Source organism: Panthera leo, chromosome A2, assembly GCF_018350215.1.
Source record: "Panthera leo isolate Ple1 chromosome A2, P.leo_Ple1_pat1.1, whole genome shotgun sequence".
In the NCBI taxonomy this organism is placed as follows: Eukaryota; Metazoa; Chordata; class Mammalia; order Carnivora; family Felidae; genus Panthera; species Panthera leo.
This window is the reverse complement of record NC_056680.1, coordinates 8,005,273-8,025,450: the sequence shown is the minus strand read 5'-3', so window position 1 is coordinate 8,025,450 and position 20,178 is coordinate 8,005,273. Positions and strand designations below refer to the sequence as shown.

Below are 20,178 nucleotides of genomic sequence, written 5' to 3'. Positions count from 1 at the left end.
ATGACATTCTCACTGCGACAGCCCGGTGCCAAGTAGGCTAAGCTTAGCTGCCAGCTTCTTGGGAAATGCTGGGAAGGGCATGGGTCCAGGACGTACGACCCCCAGAGAACGACTTCCATGGTGGCACCTTAGACTTTTCTGTTTGTCTCCCAGTAACGGTAACAGAGTAGGGACCCTCGACTTCCTGTGGCCCGAGGCAACGCAATGCCCCTCTCTGGGCCAGTCTGCTCTGTCTGGAACTTGCAGTCATTACCCCTTGCGGGTCTAGAGAGCTTTCCTCACCTAGTCCAATAGACTCTATCACCTAAACCACCCTGAACCTCAGCCCCGACGTCCCAGAATTCAATCAAGCCTCTTTGCTGGTTACCTGACCTCCATTCTCACCTCTCCCACACACCTGTTCTTTGCCCAACAAAGGGCTGTTCTGAAGCATGACTGAGCCTGGGTTCTTCCCAGCTCAGAATCTTTCCATGCATGGTTCCCCACTGCCCTCAGGATAAAGGTCTGAATTCCACTGCTTGGCTGTCGAGGCCTTGTACTGGTTGCCCCCCGCTGACATCTCCATCTTGCAACCCCACACTTCCCATCTTGCAACAAGAATGCTTCGCTCACCTGACTTCAGCTCTCTGAAGTCCTCTCTCACCACCCAGCTGAACTTCTGTGCACGGTGTTCCTCTGCATGGCATAAACTGTGCTCACCCGCCCTAATATACCTGGTTCCATTTAACTGTCCTGTCTCAAAACACAGGTCTTTCCCAGCACTCCCTGCACCAGCTAGGACAGGGCCCTCTTGGTACCAGGAGCCACAGGAGAGCAGGGTCCAGGTTCATATTCCCAGCACCTTGCAAAGGACTGATATCCAAGCAACTCTGCTATATTCTCAGCACCCATTACCGGACCCATACATAAGCAATACCCAATAAATACATGTGCAGTGAATGCAACAATGAACACATGAAGTTTGTTTATTCTGGGATGGGTTAGAATGAGCATCCAGGCCAAGGCTTGCTGGTGGGTGGCCCAAGATTGTGTCCAGAAGTCTCAGGAGAGGCCTGCAAAGGGCACAGACAGTGTGGGACGGAACAGGCCATGCTGACCACACAAGAATGGTCAGTGGTCAGAGAACAGTGCATGTTTCCCTGCCAGAGTGGAGGCAGCTGGGTGTTGACTTCCAGGTGAGACTGGACCCCACTCCAGAGGGACAACCAGGACCCTAGTGATTCTGCTCAATGCAGAAAGGTGGAAATACTGGATGTGTCCCACTACTGCTTAGAGGGCCCCTTTGGTCCTAGGTCTCAACCACCCCACACCTCCCCGTGGGATCATCTGAAAATCCCTGCAAAGCTCTGCCCCGTGACGTCACCTCAGCCCACCACACACGGCCAGCTGTTCCCTCAGTAGAGGTCTTTCTCCTTTCCTCCCTCCAAAAGCATCCTGAGCCCTCTGGGGCGGTGTCCAGTCCCAGGTCCCTGACACTCATGGTCTATCCACCAAATAACCCTATCCTGATCAACTTGCTAAGCTTGTGGGCCCACTGGCTCTTCCTGCTGATGCTCCTGGTGACCTCCACTGGTGACTGAAAGACGCGTGTCACCATCCTCTCTGGCAGCATGCGGACCGAAGCATCTCTCTGTTGCCTACCGTGTCCCTGGCTGAGGAGGACCCAGAGAAGCATCTGAGAACCTCGTCCAGGCTGGCTTCCTGGGCTTGGAGGGCAGCAGGCTGGAAAGGATTCGATCAGCTTTCAATGGGGGACAGGCCAGCACCCAGGTCTTCTCCATGCTCATGGTGTCAGCCACACCTTCCTGAACCCAGCTCCCTGGGGTGGCAGTCCTGAGGGCTGAGATACTGTTCCTGATCGGCTGCACCACAATGCCATTAGCACCAATGAAGTCCCCAAGCAGTTGGGATGCCAAGGCACGTGTGCTCATGAGCTGTCGCTTCAGGACAGGCACTGGCCATGCTGACCGTGGCGATCCTGGCTGTGGTCAACAAACTCCCAGGGCTGTTCCAGCAGCATGGGATGAAGTCTTCACCCAACGCTTTTGCAGGCTGTTGAATACTGTTCTCCCAAAAACATACGTCCAACTCCTAAGTGCCAATACCTATGAATGTGAAAGATCTTGGGATGTGCTCACCCACGATTAGGGTGGACCTGAAATCCAATGATTGGTGTCCTTGTAAGAAGGAGATCTGAGACCTAAGAGGCTCTCAGGGAGGTCATGTGAAGGTGGAGGCAGAGACTGGAGGAATGCAGTCACAAGCCAAGGAATGCCCAGAAGTCACCAGAAGCTAGATGAAACAAGGAAAGATCCTGCTTCTCAGATACTGCTTTCTTCTTGGCAACGAAAGTCTCTCAGATCAGTAACACTTGTCCTGGCTTTGGGAGCACTCAGGCCAGGCCCAGGGACTCAGACGAGCATCCCTCAGCGACCAGCAACCTGGAGATCTGCCGTTTTTCACAAGAAGAACATGGCACCAAGTAACAGCTCCCTGAGGTCTCCACATCAAGGTGGCCTGGGAGTTTTCTCCAATGCCTTCGAGATTCTTACCCTTGTGAAGGGTCTACATTCAGAAACTTCAACGTGGTGGTGGTCACTGCTTGGGAAACTGATGGCGAGGAAACCTGAGCTGAGAATACAGGCCCATAGCTTGAAGGCATCTGGAGGTGGGGCGGGGGGACATTCTTCCCCGTGGGTTCCGGAGTGGTGCAGGTCCTAGGTCCTAGGTCTCCACCCACAGCCTGGATCTTCTCATTTCAACACAGGGTCCCAATGATCTCCTTTTCCCAGCCCCTGGAGGTGTCCAGGAGAGATGGGTCATGGACATATCATATCCCATCGAAGTCTGGGTTGGGACCCATCCCTAAGGCCTGTCTCTCGTCTCTATTAGTGCACATGCACACACACATCCAGTGTACTGCAGGCCACCTTGGTGCTTGCACTGTGGACTGCCTCTTGGGTGGGCATCACACCATCCCTCCCTCTCCCCACGCTGGACCACTGGTATCTGGGTCCTCCTCTGCTCCAGCAGAAGGCCAAATTCTTCCCATATTTTTTTTCTTTTTAAGTGCACAACACCTTTCTTCCACCTCTCCAAGGCGAATCTTCATCCTTTGAAGGCACACTGGATTTTCTGCCTCAGCTGAGGAGTTCTGAATCGAGAATGGTTTGCTCTTCTCCCCAGGGCTATGGTTCATCAAGCACAGGAGGCCAAGGACTGCCTGCAGTTCAGAATTCGAATGATGCCTGGTCTGAGGGATAGCAGAGAGATGGGAAGAGGAGAAGGGTCCCTGCAGACGTGCAGCCCAGACTCACTGGAGAGGCTCTTCCCAGACAGAGTCGAAGCCTGGGCAAAGGCAAGGACAGCGCCGCCCCCGCCCACCCCCTGGGGCAGGGCCAGAGTGGGGAAGGGCTGCTCTCAGGGCAGGTTTCTCCACCTCCACGTGGCTGACCCTTAAGCAGAGTGGTCAGTAGCATCCTTGGCCCCCGCCCACTAGGTGACAAACATCCCCCAGTGCAAAACTGCCTGTGATTGAGACGCACCACTGCACCACTCCAGGGAAACCCGTTAGAAACACACTCGGAACCTCTGGGCGGGGGGCAGCACCACGAGGCTGCATCTGTTGGGGACACAAAACCACACCATCCAGACAGAGAAGGTTCCAGGCTGGGCTTCCCAGATCTTGGGGTGCTTTAGCCAGATTCAACTGGCCTTTTGCAAGTTGGGTTACACGTACCAAACCTACGTAGGTTCCGCTCCGCAGTGACATGAAACTGTACTTAAAGCTACGCCAGAATTCGCGGGGCAAGAAAGCAGGCATCTGACTTGTGGGAGCAAACCCCTAACAGGAGCGTAGGCCACTCTGCAGACCACCTGGAGCCCCCCGGGACACTGACAAAACAAGATCCCGTGTGACCGGGTTGCTGGCCCTGGCCAACCTTGGAGTGAAGGCATCGAGAGGCCTGGAACTGGACCCTTGGGTGACGAGGGACTGTCCTGCCACCCCCGCCCCGCATTCCCATGCTGGGAACAGTGGGGGAACCTGCCCATCACACTGCTGGTGGGTCAGACACCCAGGCCTACGACGGGCGCAGAGTTTTCTTTTTCTTTATTTGTCTACATTCAGCTTAATTCAGATGTACTGCCTGAATGATCCAGACATACAAAAAAAACCCCACTCTTTCCCACTGGTTTTTAAAATAAAATCTTCACTTATAAAACTGAAACACTAAAGCATTAAAATACAGAAAGCTCGTTTAACTCACTTCACAAAAGCATTAACAGATGATGTATCCCTTCTGGAGCTATTTAAAGACAAACTGAGTTAACGCTAACACCAATTGTAAATAGACAGAGGGATACTTAACTGTAAGAACTCAAACTCTACTCAGACAAAGTTGTAATGGCAACTAACAAACCATCGAAGACACGGAAGTCCCAAACACAGCTAAATAAGGGTCACAGGACGGGTCACGGGAGTGACCAGCTGCACCGCACAACACAGCAATGTGGACAGGTTGGGGCGAGGGGGCCTGGAGGGGCCAGCTGACATGTTAACTGTGATGCATAAAACTGAATCTTACGACGAGGGGGAAGTGCAGAAGGTACAAATCTTCACCCCTCGGGGGGCTTTATCTATACTGGTAGTTCATGCTGTGGTCTGCGTTTCTGCCGTAGCCGCCCTGTGAGGACTGGTAGGAGCTGGGAGGGCCGCTGTAATTCTGGCCGGACCCGGGGGAGTTGTAGTTGGACTGTGACGAGTAGCCTCCTAGGGAAGAGAGGGGTGGGTTAGAGCCAAGGGGCGCGGGGCTTGCCCCGCAGTCAGAGCTCCGGACCACGGCCAACAAACACCCGAGCCGCGTGTGCCCACGTGGTGTCCGCGGGTGAGGCCACGGGGCGGGGGGAGAGGGTGTGCAGGCACTGCCTTTCCTGCGCTGTCTGGTCTGGTCGTCACCACCACCCTGTGATGTGGACCCACGGACCCCGGTTTGTCAGGGGTGCGGGTGGGCCCGTATGGACAGCAGCAGTGGGAGCTGTATCTGGGGGCTGCCTGAACACAAGGCCGAGCCCAAAGCCCCTGGCCGGAGGGCACACACCAGACTGGGCCTCAGCCCTGTCAGCGTTTTTCCACACAGGTGCCGGCGTCTTAAGAGCGGGGCGGCATCTGGATGTCTGCTTCTGAAAAGCCGAGAAGCTGGAGGTGTGCCCGCAGCCATGTGCCCACATCTCCGTCTCCTTGTCCCCTCCCCACCCCACACGGAAGCCAGATGGCACGTGCCGCCGCAGCCCTGCCTACGGTGCCCGCCTGCCCACGCCGGGTGTACGATACCCCTCACCGCCGGACCTCCCCCGAGCCGTGCTGTGCCACCTGCCGATCCAGGCCCACCTTGTTTGCCTTGGTATGAGGAGCCGCCCCCAGAACCTCCGCCGTAGCCCCCGTGTGACCCTGGGTTGTAGGACGACCCGCCTGAGCCGTAGCTGTTCCCGCCGCTCCGGCCTCCACTACCACTGTAGTCTGGGGGAGAGAAGACAGTGCAGTTAAGGGGCCTCGGTGAAGACACAGCTGGGGTGGTCTGGGATCCTTGTGGCCCCGGAAGGGGCAGGCCCCAGGCTGAGACCACGGGCCTTTGCGTATCCCCCTCGTCCTGGCTGCTTAAATCTGGCACATGTCAGTTCAACTGAGGAGTGCTAGGGACTGGCCGGAGCACTGCAAGGTCCCCGTGCCCTGGGGCGGCCCGGTCACCAAGTTCTGAGGCCCGGTTCCACGCTGTCTTCCCACCCGCTCCTCCAACCCAAGCTTCCCCCCACCTCGGGAAGCACACAGCAGCTTCTCCTCCCACCCACCTGTCACCAGGCACCCAGTGCCCTCCGCCCACACACAGAACAGCTTCTTTAAAGTCCCTGCCCCACCCTGGGGGGGTGCCTGGGAGGCTCACTCAGTTAAGCGTCCCACTCTTGATTTCAACTCAGGTCATGACCTCATGGTTCATGAGATCAAGCCCCACGTGGAGCTCTACGCTAACAGTATGGAGCCTGCTTGGGATTCTCGCTCTGTACCTCTCCCGCTTGCGCACTCTCTCGCTCTCTCAAAATACACATTTAAGGTCCCTGGCCTTCTCGCTGACCAACGTCCCTTTACAGGAAACAAGTGCACATCTACGCTTTCCTACTCCGCCGCCAGCGCAGCTGCAGCCTGCTGGGTTTGTGCATGAGGTGGAGGGAGAGGTGGAGTGGAGAAGTAGCTCACGCGCCCTCAGGGGCCTGATACAACACTGTCCCCCGAGCCCCGGAGGTCACTTCACGGCAGCCGGACCAGACCCAGACTCCACCCTTGTGCCCCAGCCTCAACCCACAGGCCTCCTTGGCATAGGAGCCTCCGCTAGGCCTGCCTTCGGAGGAGGAGATGGATGGGAAGGGAAAGGCACGGATCTGGGCCAAGGGAACCCTGCCTCCAGGGTTTCCCTACAGCCCACCCGACAGCCAGCACCGCCCGGCTTCCTTCCAGTCCCTCGGCAAGAGGTCAGGGCAATGCTGAGCTTCCGCCACTCCACGGGATGCGCCGCTGGCCTGGACCCCGGCCAGGCCTCGGGGCCCTGGAAGCCAACTCACTGAATTTGCTCTCGTAGCTGTAGTCTGATCCGCCCCCGCCCCCGGGGGAGCTGTAGGAGTTTGAGTAGGAGGAGTAGTTGCCTTGTCCATGATTATAGCCCTTCTGCTTTCCCTGTGGGGGGCCGTAGTTGCTGTACTGGCCCTGGTTGTAGGACTGCTGCTGGCCTTGGTGGGACTGGTAGCCTGAGCCGTACGAGGGCTTCTGCTGGCCCCCGTGGGGCTGCTTCTTCCCAGCGTGTTTCGGGGGCACTGGTGAGTTGTAGTTGTCGCCTTGGTAGTAGGAGCCGTAGCCAGAGGAGCCACCACCGCCCCCGCCGCCGCCACCACCGGCGTTCCCAGAATGCCCTCCGTTGCTGTAGAACTGACCTAAACAGGAAGGCAGCGGGTCAGGCAGAGGATGGGGGAGCCGGGGGAGGGGAAAGACAGGGAAGGTCGTGGCTGTGGGTCCTGAAGGCTGACCCGCAAGCCCACTGCCCAGGCCAGGGCAGAGGAATGGAGGTGGGAGGGCGAGGAGCAGTGGCTCCGGTCCTTAAAGCAGCCTGGTTTGGACTGGTCCAGCCTTCAGCTCCACTCACCCATCAGCTGATGACAACAATGGATCTTTGCCAAGCAGCGGCAGGACAGCACGCCAACAGCAGCTTTTGCAGCGGATGTCAACATTACAATGAGATGAGATCCGAGCGCGAGATGACATTCACGACTGTTACCCAGATGTCCCCAACGGTGACAGGGAAAAAAGCAAAGCCCCAGAGAAGCAGCCGGCCACCCCCACCTCCCCCCCGCTGTGCTGGGAAGAGGCTCTGCAGTCACAGGCCTGGGTGACCCCCAGACATTTAACGAGGCCCCTAAACCTGGTTTCATTCCTGGAAGAACTAGTCTGACATGGTTGTTGGGAGGAACAAACGGAGACTTGGCCAAATGACCTGGGGCGTCTCTCTGGTGTGACTCGTGCAAACATGGGGGAAAGGAGACTGGCTACAAAGTCAGGATCAGAACATCCAGGCTGGGCCTCAAGCTACAGCCTCAGACGGCCCCCCCAGAGGGCCCCTCCTTGTTCCCAGCACAGCTGCCGGGGGCAGGCGGACCGAGCAGGATTGACAAGCGTGCAGGGAGGCCGCCACATTCTCAGACCCTGAAGCTGAGAATGTCACAGTAAGACTCTCCTTTGGTCACCAGGTGTAGATCCCACGAGACAGGTATGTCCACACCCCACCCCCACCAGACACTCGGGTGGGCCGATGGGGGATGGGTGGCCTAAAGTGCGGTGGGAGGAAGGGGAGGCCGGGGCGTGTGGGTGGCTCTTGAGCCCAGCAGGGCAATCCCCAGCGCTCACGTGGGGGCAGTGGAGCTCCTGGCTCCCGGGGCAGGGGTGCCTGCGGGCACACCTTTGTTGGTCGGTGCTGCCCATCTACAGACAGCCTGGTGCCCCTCCACCCCGCACCGTGCCCAGGGTGAGATGGAGGGGGAGGGACACTCCCACACAGCCTAGCCTTCCTTCCCACTTAACATCAAGGGTTCCCCGCCTTTTGGGTAGAGTTCTAATTTGGGAGTCATCACGTGCCTTCCACCCACTGGAGACGTGCACCCCACACTGCCATGTCTTGGATTGTTTGAACAAGAATTTGGATAAAACTGATCTGTGACATCAGTTTGTTTTCTTCAGGCGGCCTCCTCCACCCCTCCACCCGCCCCCATCACAAAGCCAAAACACCAAGAAGGACATGGCCCACGATGCAAGGGAACAAACATGCGGAGGCCTGGCCAGGAGGCTGGAGGACAGGAGGTCCTCTTCAGACTCCCTCTCAGAACCCCGCCACCCCGGCTGCCCCACAGCCTAAACTGAACACCTCCTCGTCCCTCCTCAAGCACAGGAATGAATGAAGACGCCAAGTACTGAGGACTTGTTACTTTAACATGTATTGATTAAAAAAAAAAAAAATAAAGGGGGGGGGGAGTAGTTTTCAACGTCATTTCAGGATAACTATTTCCTGGTATAAAAAGACATTATTCTCAAACAATAACTTTCTAAAAAAAAAAATACATCATGCAAAGTTTTAAAAAGTTTCACTGAATGTTTCAAACCTCTGGGAACAAATTGTGTAGTAACCATTTTGACCAGTTTTTGCCGAAGAAACGCAAAATCTTGCAAGTCAACTCAAAGACAGGCTTTGCGGCAAAGGCCTGCTGACCAGAGCCCAACCATGCCCTTTCCAAGAAGGACTTCCACTGGGAAATGGGGGTCTCAGCAAAGAATCCCACTGCCTCCGTGTGCCTCTGCACACAGGGAGAAGTCAGAAACTCCAGCCTGCACCCTAAGGTGAGAGGGCAGAAGATTCCAGACCTTCTGGAATCCATCATGGCTGCACACCCAGCAGCACAGGCCCTGCTGAGGCCGGTTCTTCACTGGAGAATTGGGCTACGTATTAAGTCTTTCTGCTTAATTATTTTTAAAGCCCCGTTAAAACAAAACAAAAAACAAACTCTAGAATCCCATGCATTTGCAGCTGTGATTAGGACTTGCAAAATTCCACGTTCTCTCTCCCTCAGAGCCTGTCTGTTTCCTGCACTAATAATGGAAGCACAGTTTTGATACCTTTGAGAGTTCACCTCTAACTAAACCAGCCACGAAATACCGCATTCCCAAACAAGAACCCACCAGAGCATTTACAAAAGGCGGGAGAGGTTAACTTAGCACAATGTACAATTCCCAATGTTCCCCACGTTTTACAAGATTAAAAAAAAAAAAAAAAAAAAAAAGGAAAAAAAAAAAGCCAGTTGCTCTGGATTCAGATGTGATAAAATCGTTTTCATTACTGTCAAAGGCATCAACCAGATTTGGGAATTTGTTAAAATGTTAAAAATTCATACAAAACCTGCTGTAAATTAAGACAAAGGTAGATTAAAATGCGTTATTATCTGTCTCTTAAATAAAGTAATGCTTTCCATAAAAAGCAAAGGTGGGCTTTTGCCTTGATGCTGACCAACGCTGGCTCTAGAATTCTGTGCAATTCTGCACAAAAATGCATTCTCTGAAAATTGTTTTCCACTTATTGTGAACTTCAATATGACCAAGTTCAAAGGCAAATCACGATAAAAACTGCCATTGTCTTAAATTCTGCAGGCTAAGAGTTTCAGACAAGCTGCGGTGACAAGCCACGGTTGAGAAACCCAGTGAAGCACAGGGGCACAGCACGGACACTTTGGGTTTTGGAGTTCGAGAAAATTGGAGTAAAAAGTTGATTTTGTGTGCAATACTTTTAGATGCTCTAGGAAGACCCAAAATCATGATAGCCGTAGCAGTCTGTGAAAAAGTCACCTACAAAAGGGGGAGACAGAGCAGAGAAAAAAAATTAGAATTCTTTTGAAAAATGGCACAGAGCGCCACATTTGAAATTCATGTTTTAGATTTCTCTGCTCCTGTAACCCCCCAGTGAAGGCTCCTTCTCAAGACAAGAGCTGTGCACTGTCAGGAAAAGCATAATCACAGGACTGGTGTTTCGCATGGCTTAAAGCAGAGAAATTTAAAATTCTGACTTTTAAGAAATTTTCAAGTCACACAAATACATGTGTTAACATTTAAAGAACACACTACACTCTTGCAGAATAGGGGCTTGAGGACCGTCTGCCCTAATCACTGGGAAAAGGTGCGAGCCGCTCTTAAATCTCAAGGAGGCTGCTGCTGGTGGGCCGCCCCGTCCTAACTCCGGCGTGGGAGCTCCGCTGTAGCTTCCCCCCAAACCGCAGACAAAGAGAAACACACACTTACTGTAGCCTGCCGTTGCCGAGCTGCCTCCGTACCCATAGCTGCCATATCCGGCGCCTGGAAAGGAACAGACAGGTTACGGGGTGGAAGGCGGGGCTGCCCTGCCCCCGCCTCTCCCAGAGTCTCCCGCCGGTCACCCGATCCCAGGGGACCCACACACTCCCAGGAGCAAGCAGGGCCCATGGGGACGACGCGAGATGAGAGTCCTTACCGGCGTTCATGTAGCCTCCATGGTTGGCGCCACCAAATCCTCTCCCTCTCCCTCGACCTCGGATGTTCCCTCCTCTGCCCCGCCCTCGGAGGTTGGGGGGCGGGGGCACTTCATTATGCATGGGGCCTCCCATGCCGAAGCCAGGGTTATGTGGCTGCACGGGGAAAGAACGGAGACCAGTTACGTTCACCTCACACCCCAACCACGGGTGAGCTCGTGCCACGGCCGGAGACCACAGGGGCAACCGCTTACCTTAGCAGCAAATTTCGGTCCACCTCTCACAGGCACGGGGGCTCTCTTCTTCTTGTTGGCTTCCAGGGCAAGAGGGGCATCGGGGAACAGCTTTTCTAGTGCAGCGAGAGCAGCGTATGCTTTTGCCACCTTTTTGTTTGAGCCAGCACCCTGAAACTTCTGTCCATCCACCTCGACCTGGGAAGAACAGATGTGTGTCGGTGTGGCCCGACGCCACCCTCTCCTGCGGCAGGGGGACTCTCCTGGGGGAGCTGCCCGCTCACCTCCATGACGAAGCGTTTGTCGTGGCTGCCCCCAGTCTCGGAGATGAGCTCGTACTTGAGGCCGCGCCTCTTCTCGTTGAGTTCCATAACAGGGTTCTTGCCGTGCTTGGTCAGGATCGGCCCCTGCTGTTTTACGTTCTCAGGGAAAACAGAAAAGAAAACCAAAAAACTCAGCTAAGGGCTTTCCAGCATGTGTAGGAAGGCAGCCACCCCTGAATCATGAAAAGACGCCCTCCACGCTATCTCCCCTGCTATCTCTCACCACCCTCGCCCCCCCGGCCTCTGGGAGTCATCCGAGGGCCTCCCAGCAACGGGACTGCCTCCACCTACATCCGACTTCTGGGGAATGACTTGACTTTGACCCAGGGCCGCCCCACTGCAGCCCTGGGCACTGGGTCAACATCAGCAGGGCCCTCTTGGTCGTGGCTCAAAGGCTCACGCCCAGCTCCCTGTATAGGCTCCTGGACTGGAAGTTACTCTTTTTGGGGAAAATGAGCAGGACCAGTAACCACCCTGGTTTCACAGGACACAGAACTGCCTGCTGCATCCTGTCGGGCACTCCGGCACCCACCACGTGCTCACCTCGGCAGTGGGATCTGAGGGGAAGGTGGCGCTGGGGGTCGAAGCGGCTTCCACCACAGGTGGAGGGGCCACCACGGCCGGCTTCGCTTCCGTTTCCTCGGCCGAGTCCTCCCCCTTGCTGGAGTCTCTGCCTTCAGCGCCGGTAGGGAGGCCCATGTCCTGTAACACCTGCAGGAGGGACACCCGCAGGGCCCCCAGTTAGGGAGGGCTTAGTACCAGGGCCAACCACGCAGCTCTCCCCCCACTCCCTGGATCCTGAATCAGAAGCTTCTAGGGTGGCATCCAGCAATCCAGAGGGTGTTTTCTCCACTAGCCATCCCGCTCCCTTTCCAGCACGAAACTCTGATGCCCAGCCACATCTGGGGACTCTCTGTCAGCCACAACGACAAAGCTATTCTTCCACGTATGATTTGGCACACATTCAAAAATCGACTCCTCTCAATTTTCACGCACCCTCTCTAAGCCTCACGCTGTCCACACTGGGGGTTTCGAGACCACGTAATGGTTCTGAAGGAGCCCGACACACAGAAGCGCTTCTGTTGTCCTCAGAACGAGCACACGGTGCACAACACTGCTCACCACACTTACCTTAACGGCCACATGAAGCTTGGCAGTCTTTTTGGACGGTCCAGAGGCCTCGAATGAATTGCCATCTACCTCCACAGACATGGTAAAGATCGGGGCGTGGACTGGACCGGTCTGGGAAACCAGCTTATACTGCAGTCCTGGCTTCAGCTGGTTTAGTCTCATGAGAGCATTCATAGCCTGAGGCGGCTCTGCCTTCTCCTCTAGAGAGAGAACACCAACATCATTCTGGACTATTAGCCAACGCTCAACTGGGCAGGAGGAACCACTGCTGGTGGCCTCCGATGGCACGGCAGCACAGCGGCCCAGCCGCCTGCACAGGCCAAGGCCTCATCTGTGTCGTTCCCGAGTACGTTCACCCCACTTTGCGTTCTACGTCTACGTTACGGTTAGTCATTTCAGAAAAGATCACATCTGAGAAAACTAAAAGCCAAAGCGAGCATCTCGTCACTCTGGGATGACTCTTAATTGAGCCAGATGGAAGATACACTAAGGGCTAGAAGTGAATGCTGGTACCTTTCTTCTGAATCTTCTTCTTCTTTTTGCTGGGAGACTTTTCCTCCCCGTCTTCCTCCATCGGGCGTTTCATGGGTGTAATGGCATAGGTGGTGCTGGGGGGGATTTGAACTGAAGGAAGAGATCACGAGAGAAACAGCTGAGAATCCCTCCTGTGCTCTGCGAGGAGTCCGTGCTGCCGCCGCCCAGCCTGGGGCCCAGGCCCCACGGCACGCTTACCTGTGTAGTCCACTGGGTTTTCATTCTTTGGTTTCTTGGGCATCTTAGAAGGCAGAGGGTCCATACCCAGAACTTTATGGAGCTGGCCAAACGCAGCAAGCCGCAGAGCATGCTGGAGAAGGGGAAGAGGACCTGACTTAGCCGCCCTGTGCTCCTCGCCAAAGTGTGTGCGCTTGCTAATACCTCCTGGAAGGGGTGGGAGCTGAGGGGGTTGCTAAGGGTCTCCCCTACAACAGCAAGGGGTCCCCCAACAGCCAGGGGAAGTCCTGACTGCCAGGGCCCAGCCTTGCTGTGGGGGAAGGCCAGCCTGTGACCACCCCCCTCAACAGGAATACAGGAGACCCCAACCTGGGGACTGGTTGCCACACGGAGCCACGTGGTGGGCCTGCAAGGGAAGGACCCTGGAGCAGTCCACACAGCAAATACATCTCCCCGCTGAACTCGGTGTCCAAAAACAGCACTCGAGCAGGCCGAGGGGATAGGCGACAAGCACGCGTGGCGCCAGGGGAAAGAAGCAGCCCAGATTGGGGCGCCCTGTATCAGGCACGATCCCTTCACCTTCGATCCCCAACCTGAGCCTACGAGTCCAGTGGCTACCCTGAAAATACCCAGTAATGGAACTGGAAGCCAGTGATTACAGACTGGGTAAGGGCTCACGTTGGCAATGGCGATGACTATACCTGCGCACTCTGTGTGATATCTTCCCGTTGCTGTCTGTCTAGATGCCCAATAGCATCAGTGGCTTCTTTTTCACAAGGGTCATAAATGCCAGAACCATCTGAAGGCAGGAAACAAGGAAGATATGCAGAGGATTATCTTTTAGCATCTCGGAAGAGTTGTGTTGGCTGAGGGAACCAGGTGCGTTACCCCCCACGCCCCATCCACACCCAGCTCTGGAAAACACGCTGAGCTCGGTGACCCACTCGGCATCCAGCCCATGAGAGAAATAATCCACGTGTCTCAGAGCAAGGAGCTCGCGTGGGAGTGGGTCACCACTGCCCCGGATCCGCCCTGAGTCACAGCTGCGGAGCCGGCACAGGGCTGGATATGATGGTGCAAGAGGGTAGTCACATGCTTCAGTCCTAGGGGGGACACGGGGCTGCTGCTGCCCTAACCCGGTCAAGGGACCCGCCAGGAAGTGGCCTCAGGGCCTCAATCCCTGTCCTTTCCCTGCAACTTGCAAAGCACAAGGCCCCAACCTGGCATCACGATGCCCGACGCCAGGCACTCCAGCACTCTCCGCAGGGCCTCGCCGGCACCCATGGGTCTGTTGGCTGTGCCGATGGACTTCTCACAAAGAAGCTCGAGGGGCTGAAAGGCAAGACGGACAGTTAACTCCACTGTCCAGAAGGTGGTCAGCCTGTATCGAGGAGCTGTCACTGTGTGTGTGTTTAGGGGGAGGGGGGGATATCAGAGCACTCCGAGTTCACAGGTTGAGGCTAAACCAAAGACAGGACAACTAGAGCCCAGCTGGGTAACTTTTCCTTAAAGAGATAACCGTTAAATCTTTCAGACTGTAGAAGCCAAGAAGCCAAGACGCGGCCTTTATGTAGGTGCTTGTATTTATTATGTAGCCACTTAAAAATATAAAACCCACTCTCAACTATGGGCTGTAGACAAACAGGCAGCTGGCCAGACTGGCTTATGGGCCCCAGAGTTTGCTGACCCCTTTCCAAGAGCAGCTACAAAAATGCTTCTTCTTGGAGTAGAGCATATCACAGGAAGTGCTAGCTGGCCAGCCCTCTCCTTAGGCCAAGCTCTGTGCCCACCATGGGGTGGGGCGGGAGGGGGGGGTTCTGGTCTAGCTCTCATCCCCCACCCAGGGTGTGGCACAAAGTGCCCGCTCAATATATGGCTGGTACAGGGGTGCCTCGGGCACACCCCGAAGCGCCACTCGGGCCCAGTTACCGTAACGTACTACTGGGATATGGGAGAAAGTCTCTGTGCACACGACCCCCAGATGGCCACGGCTACGAGGTCCTTACCCATCCTCTGAGGGGACCCCAGGTGGGCACGCGGGTACACAGGTCCCTCAGGACCCGGATGACAATGACACACGACTTCAGCCCGTTGGCTCTGGCCTAGAGAACAAAGTACAGGCTCTTTACACCAAGGAACCTCCCTCAACACAAGGCAAACATGAAAAACACGAGTCTCAAGGCGCTACTTTGTCAAGGGTAAACGGTGAACGTTCAAGACCATCAAGTGCGTGGTCAGTGGCAACTTCACCAGGTGGACGAGAACAAGGTTACTCTTGGCACAAAGCAGCAGCAGCCCACCTACTCAGTCACAAGCCTCCTCTGGGGGTGTCAAATTTGTCTGTGCGCGCTCCTTTAGCAACTGCACGCCTGCAGGTACTAAGTGCGGCACGGCGATCTTCAACGTTACCGAAACTTTATGGTGGAAGTTAGCCAAGCTAAAACTTAGGAATTCTCTACCAAAAGACAAATAGAAGAACAAAATGCAAACCTGGAACCACTTGGCGTGTCGGAGGGACGCCAAGGCAGCAAGGCATTTCTGCCTGTCCAGAACGTCCGGGGGATCGTTGACTGATAGCGTTTCTATTCATGGATGGAATAAGAAGACAAGGCACAGTTTGACCAAGGGGTTTCTGTCAGGTGGAAAGGGGATGTGGCAGCTTCCTAAAGGGCAGCTGAGGCTCCCAGAATCTCAAGTCCTCTCCACCCTAGACCAGGGAAGGAGAAGCTAGAGTGTGTTTAACTCTGCCCTGAGGAGATCATAAAAATCGGAGGCCCCTCCAAAAAAACAAAAACAAAAACAAAAAACAGTAACAAAAACAAAAGTGGGAAATTACTCTAAAAGGAATAATCCCATGGGGGAGGGGGACAGATAGGTGGATCCTATCTTCTAATAGACAATTACCTTGCTTCCTCCCCATGATCTCCCAATAGATTAGCTATGCTAAAAATTTCAATAGCAAAAAAACACAAAAGCAAAAAAAAAAAAGACACAAAAAAAACACCAAAAAAACAAAAAAACAACAACCCTCCCTCCAAAAAAACAAAAACAAAAAAAGAACCCAAAAATAAAAACAACCAAAATAGGTGGGGGGAGTGGAAATGAACTCCCTCTCTGCTTCCCCCAACGGCCATCCCCTGAGGCATCTGCAGCAAAGGGGACCACCTCCGCCCACCAGGCGGGACTGCCCTAGCCCCAGCCCTTGACAGAGAGAGTCCTGTTGGTCAAAGGTCCAGCGTCCCTAAATCGATAATTGGAATCAGGTATCAGAACCAAAGGTAATCAAATAGCAACAAGGGCGCAGAGTGTGAGCCTCTGCTGCAGCAGAACCGGGGCACTGTCACTGCTGCCAGCTGCGTGTCAGGGATTTGGATAAGGCCTGTTACCTCCACTCTGCGGTGTGAGATCTGTGATTAAAAAACATCCACACGGAAGAGACGCGTGAGGGGCCCTTGGTGGCCTTTGAACGGTGAGAGCATTAGAAGTCTCTGAGGTTTTGGTTCGAAAAGCACACAATTGTTGAAAACTTTATCCAAAACTCTGTATCAACTCTTTGCATTTCCATCACGGCAGCTGATAAAAGCAGCCAATGGAAGAGGACAAACCAAGAAGCCCTCGGTTCTGCTGCAACACAAGCTGTTTGCACAACTCCATCGTGATGTTCATGCAGAAACCATCTGGTTGTCTTCCGTAATTTAAAAGCCATAAAATCACCAGGGACACCCTTTTTCAAGGCCAAAGAACGCTCGACAGAAAAACCAAGTTTAACACTGATGAGAACATTGAAGGATTAAGATAAAAATGGTGCAATCCTCTATGAAAAGTGCTACTCACTTTTAGTGCAACCGTTTTGTCAAACTCCCAAGCACTGAAACTGAACGGGAGGTGTGACCTCAGAGTAAAGGTGGTCAAAGCTACACCGATATCCTTTTATCAAAGCAGTCTAAAACTGAATAGCACATTTGGCTGGCGAGGGAACACCAAGTTTCCAAAGTCCTGCTGGCCTTTCTCAGCCTCCCTACCTCCGGCTAATACTTTCTCCATTTCTTCTCTGACAACAGGGGAGGTCAGGTGGATGGTCAGGGACAACGGAGGCTCTTTTGTGTTTTTTATCACAATCGCAGCATCATCGACAGACTGGAGTATTTCGTACTTGTCTTCTGTAACAGCCTACAAAAGAAAACGCAACTTTCAAAACATACTTCTTCCCCAAGGCTGGCAATCAACAGCTGTATCTGTCTCTGCTGGTCACCACAGCACACATGTCAACTTCTTGGGGTGTGACATGAGAGCAGTGCCTTCACCTAGGGTATCAGGACCTCCCTCTTACTGACTGGGTCTTTAGCCGCTTTCTGTGTACTCCAGAGCGGAGGTCTCTACACAGAGAAACTTTCACGGGGAGCTTTGCAAAACAAAGCTTTAGGTTCTGGGCCAAGGAGACCAAGGGTACGAATCTTTACTTTGTCGCCGGCTAGTTGTGTAACTTTGGGCACATCACTTAATCTCATTAAGATGTTGCCGTCTAATTTCTAACATGGACTTAGTGACACGACCCACACCAGGAGGCCGCAGGAGGCTTACAGGGACACCACACGGAAAGCACAACACCCAGCAGAGCGGGCATCCACCACCCGTATTTCCATACTGAGATGAGCAGCCATCAGTGTGGAAAAAAAAAAACTGTGTAGTAAGAGAATTTGTGTCACGTTATGCGTTAAAAAAAAAGCACATATTTGCTGCAAATGCACGTATCTACAAAAGGGTATTACAACACCCTGGCTTCCACTTTCTCCTTTATACTAGTTTATGAGCCCTGATGAAGAGAATTCAAACTTCTATGATTTCTGTTAGGGAAAACATAAAGGAGGAGGACAGATGCACTCTGGAAAACCTAAAATGGGGTTTCTCCACCTCAGCGCTACGGACGCTCTGGGCCAGAGCATTCTGGGCTGTGGGGCCATCCTGTGCACTGCAGGCCATTTGGGCAGACGTCTCCAGCCTCCTCCACCTGGCAGACGCCAGCAGCACCCCACGCCCCACTGCTGGGACAACCCAAATTGTCTCCAGCTCGCTCAATGTCCTCTGTGGGGACCAAACTGCCCCAGTCAGAAAACACTAATCTCAGTCAGTAAAAATACACTTTGTACCTTTCTTTAAAGATTGGCTTTTTACAAAGGCGTCTTTCTTTTAGAAACATTCACAACAATGTAATTTTCATCAATGAATACGCTTTTTACAGACGCGAGTTAAAATTAACTTAAAAATGACCACTGGAACAGAAAAGTCTCAGGCTTCATTCCCTGAAACAGCCTTCCAGAAGTGTCTGCTGTACTGCACCAGCTCTACTTTTCGATTCTGACCACCATCCGAAACCCCAAATTATCAGTCACAGGCAAAGAAAATGCACGTTTACATATGAAAATGAACAGGGTGTTTCCCCAAAGAATGAGATTTCTTAGTTTTTTCACTTGCTTCTTTTGCTTATCCTGTTGCTAAATGGGGTGAATGTGTCCCAGGGGGGCAGCATAGGGTGGCGGCACACGGAGGTTCTACAGCCCCAGAACTCACCAACCAGGGATGCTGAGGTCAACTACTCAGCTCCCTGCATCCCAGTCACATCTTCGAATATACTCAGATGATAAAGTCCTGTTTCAAAGGGTTGTTACGAGGACAAAGAAATAACATAAACAGCACATGTGGCCTAGGCTCTGGTGTAGTAAATGTTCCAGAAATGTCAGAAGCGATTATTTATGCAACACTTTTGTAACAAGATGAAGAAGCTGGTCTTATGTTTTCAGTAGGCTCCACACCCAGCGTGGAGCCCAATGTGGGGCTTGAACTCATCACTCTGAGCTAAGATCAAGACCTGAGGTGAGATCAAGAGTCAGAGGCTTGGGGCGCCTGGGTGGCTCAGTCGGTTAAGCGTCTGACTTCGCTCGGGTCATGATCTCACGGTCCGTGAGTTCGAGCCCTGCGTCGGGCTCTGTGCTGACGGCTCGGAGCCTGGAGCCTGTTTCAGATTCTGTGTCTCCCTCTCTGTCTGACCCTCCCCCGTTCATGCTCTGTCTCTCTCTGTCTCAAAAATAAATAAACATTAAAAAAAAAAATTAAAAAAAAAAAAAAAAGAGTCAGAGGCTTAACGGACCGAGCCACCTAGGTGCCCCCAAAAAATTGGTTTTTAAAAAGTTCTCGTGCCCAGTTTTGGATCAGTGGGGAAGAGTTAATAATTGCCCCTTCTATTCAACCATCGACACCCATCGACTCAATTGGCTCCGGACGTAAAGATCCAGCCCAGCGCAGCCCGGAGCACAGCAGACACGGAGTGTTTCCTAGCTGAAAGAGCTCTGGGCCTATCACATGCAGCCAGGCACTGTCCGTAGAGCCTTAGAGTTCTGTGGCATCCACCCACACGTGCAAGGGTGGGTTTGGAGCCATCTCTTGGTGCACAGCACGAACGGGCCGCTCTTCCCTCGCCCTGCACCCGCAACATGCGCAGTCTGCCCCACCCAGTGGAGACGGTCACACTCACAGCGAGCTGGATGGCCAGGTTGTCGGCCACCTTGTCCAGGAGGGCAGTCGTGGGCTTCTCCTTACATAGTAGCACCAGCTCCAAATCCAAGTCCCCCTTGAGCAGCAGGCCCTTTGCCACGAGGCCAACACGCATCACGCCCCGCAGGGTTCTGGTCATGTGCTCCGTCTTCTGCTCCCTGAGGGACAGACCAAAGGATGCTCGGTGAGGGATTCAGCATAGCCAGAACCCAGAGGCCATGGAGAGGCTGGAGTTTCTTAGAAAAGGAGATGTTCACCCCTACGCTGGCCAGTCTCTCTACGAAAGATCCCCACCGCCCCAAAACCTCAAACTCACCCAGCCCCTTCTTTGGTCTCGTCCTCTGGGGGCACATCCACGTTCTCAGACTCGGCGTGCTCACCGCTTCCTTTCTCTTGCTCATCTATCCAGTCAGACACAGCTTTGAGAGCCCTCTCTGTGTGGGACACCATGTTCTGGACGGCCTCCAGTTCCTCTTGGGTTGGATAAACAGAAGAATGCTTTGCCATCACGTGGCGATCATCATTCACAAAAATTCGCATCGGACGCTGGAAATGTGGAAACTCAGTTAAAAACAATGCAGAGACCACACGAGCGTCCGCTTCTCTTCCAAGCCGCCCAACGCAGAATGAGGCTTCATCATTTGTGT

At 53.8% G+C, this 20,178-nt stretch overlaps 1 protein-coding gene across 7 annotated transcripts in view; it reads right to left on the bottom strand.

Annotated features, from left to right (window-relative positions):
- Positions 1 to 947: 947 nt before the first annotated feature.
- ILF3 (interleukin enhancer binding factor 3) overlaps positions 948 to 20,178 on the bottom strand; it is a 32,116-nt gene continuing 12,885 nt past the window's right edge. For 4 of the 7 annotated variants that reach the window (XM_042928415.1, XM_042928416.1, XM_042928418.1 and 1 more), the window contains 18 exons: positions 19,848 to 20,077; positions 19,512 to 19,689; positions 17,005 to 17,152; positions 15,473 to 15,564; positions 14,989 to 15,084; positions 14,203 to 14,314; positions 13,684 to 13,781; positions 13,004 to 13,115; positions 12,785 to 12,895; positions 12,272 to 12,471; positions 11,684 to 11,851; positions 11,102 to 11,239; positions 10,839 to 11,015; positions 10,587 to 10,740; positions 10,379 to 10,432; positions 6,613 to 6,978; positions 5,390 to 5,518; positions 948 to 4,771 (listed from right to left, as the gene is read on the bottom strand). In XM_042928415.1, coding sequence (XP_042784349.1) covers positions 4,635 to 4,771; positions 5,390 to 5,518; positions 6,613 to 6,978; positions 10,379 to 10,432; positions 10,587 to 10,740; positions 10,839 to 11,015; positions 11,102 to 11,239; positions 11,684 to 11,851; positions 12,272 to 12,471; positions 12,785 to 12,895; positions 13,004 to 13,115; positions 13,684 to 13,781; positions 14,203 to 14,314; positions 14,989 to 15,084; positions 15,473 to 15,564; positions 17,005 to 17,152; positions 19,512 to 19,689; positions 19,848 to 20,077 — 2,700 coding nt within the window. In that variant the 3' untranslated portion in view covers positions 948 to 4,634. Of the gene's footprint in view, positions 4,772 to 5,389; positions 5,519 to 6,612; positions 6,979 to 9,349; positions 9,929 to 10,378; positions 10,433 to 10,586; positions 10,741 to 10,838; positions 11,016 to 11,101; positions 11,240 to 11,683; positions 11,852 to 12,271; positions 12,472 to 12,784; positions 12,896 to 13,003; positions 13,116 to 13,683; positions 13,782 to 14,202; positions 14,315 to 14,988; positions 15,085 to 15,472; positions 15,565 to 17,004; positions 17,153 to 19,511; positions 19,690 to 19,847; positions 20,078 to 20,178 lie in introns of those variants that run through there. The other 3 variants (XM_042928419.1, XM_042928421.1, XM_042928422.1) reach the window with 3 other exon arrangements.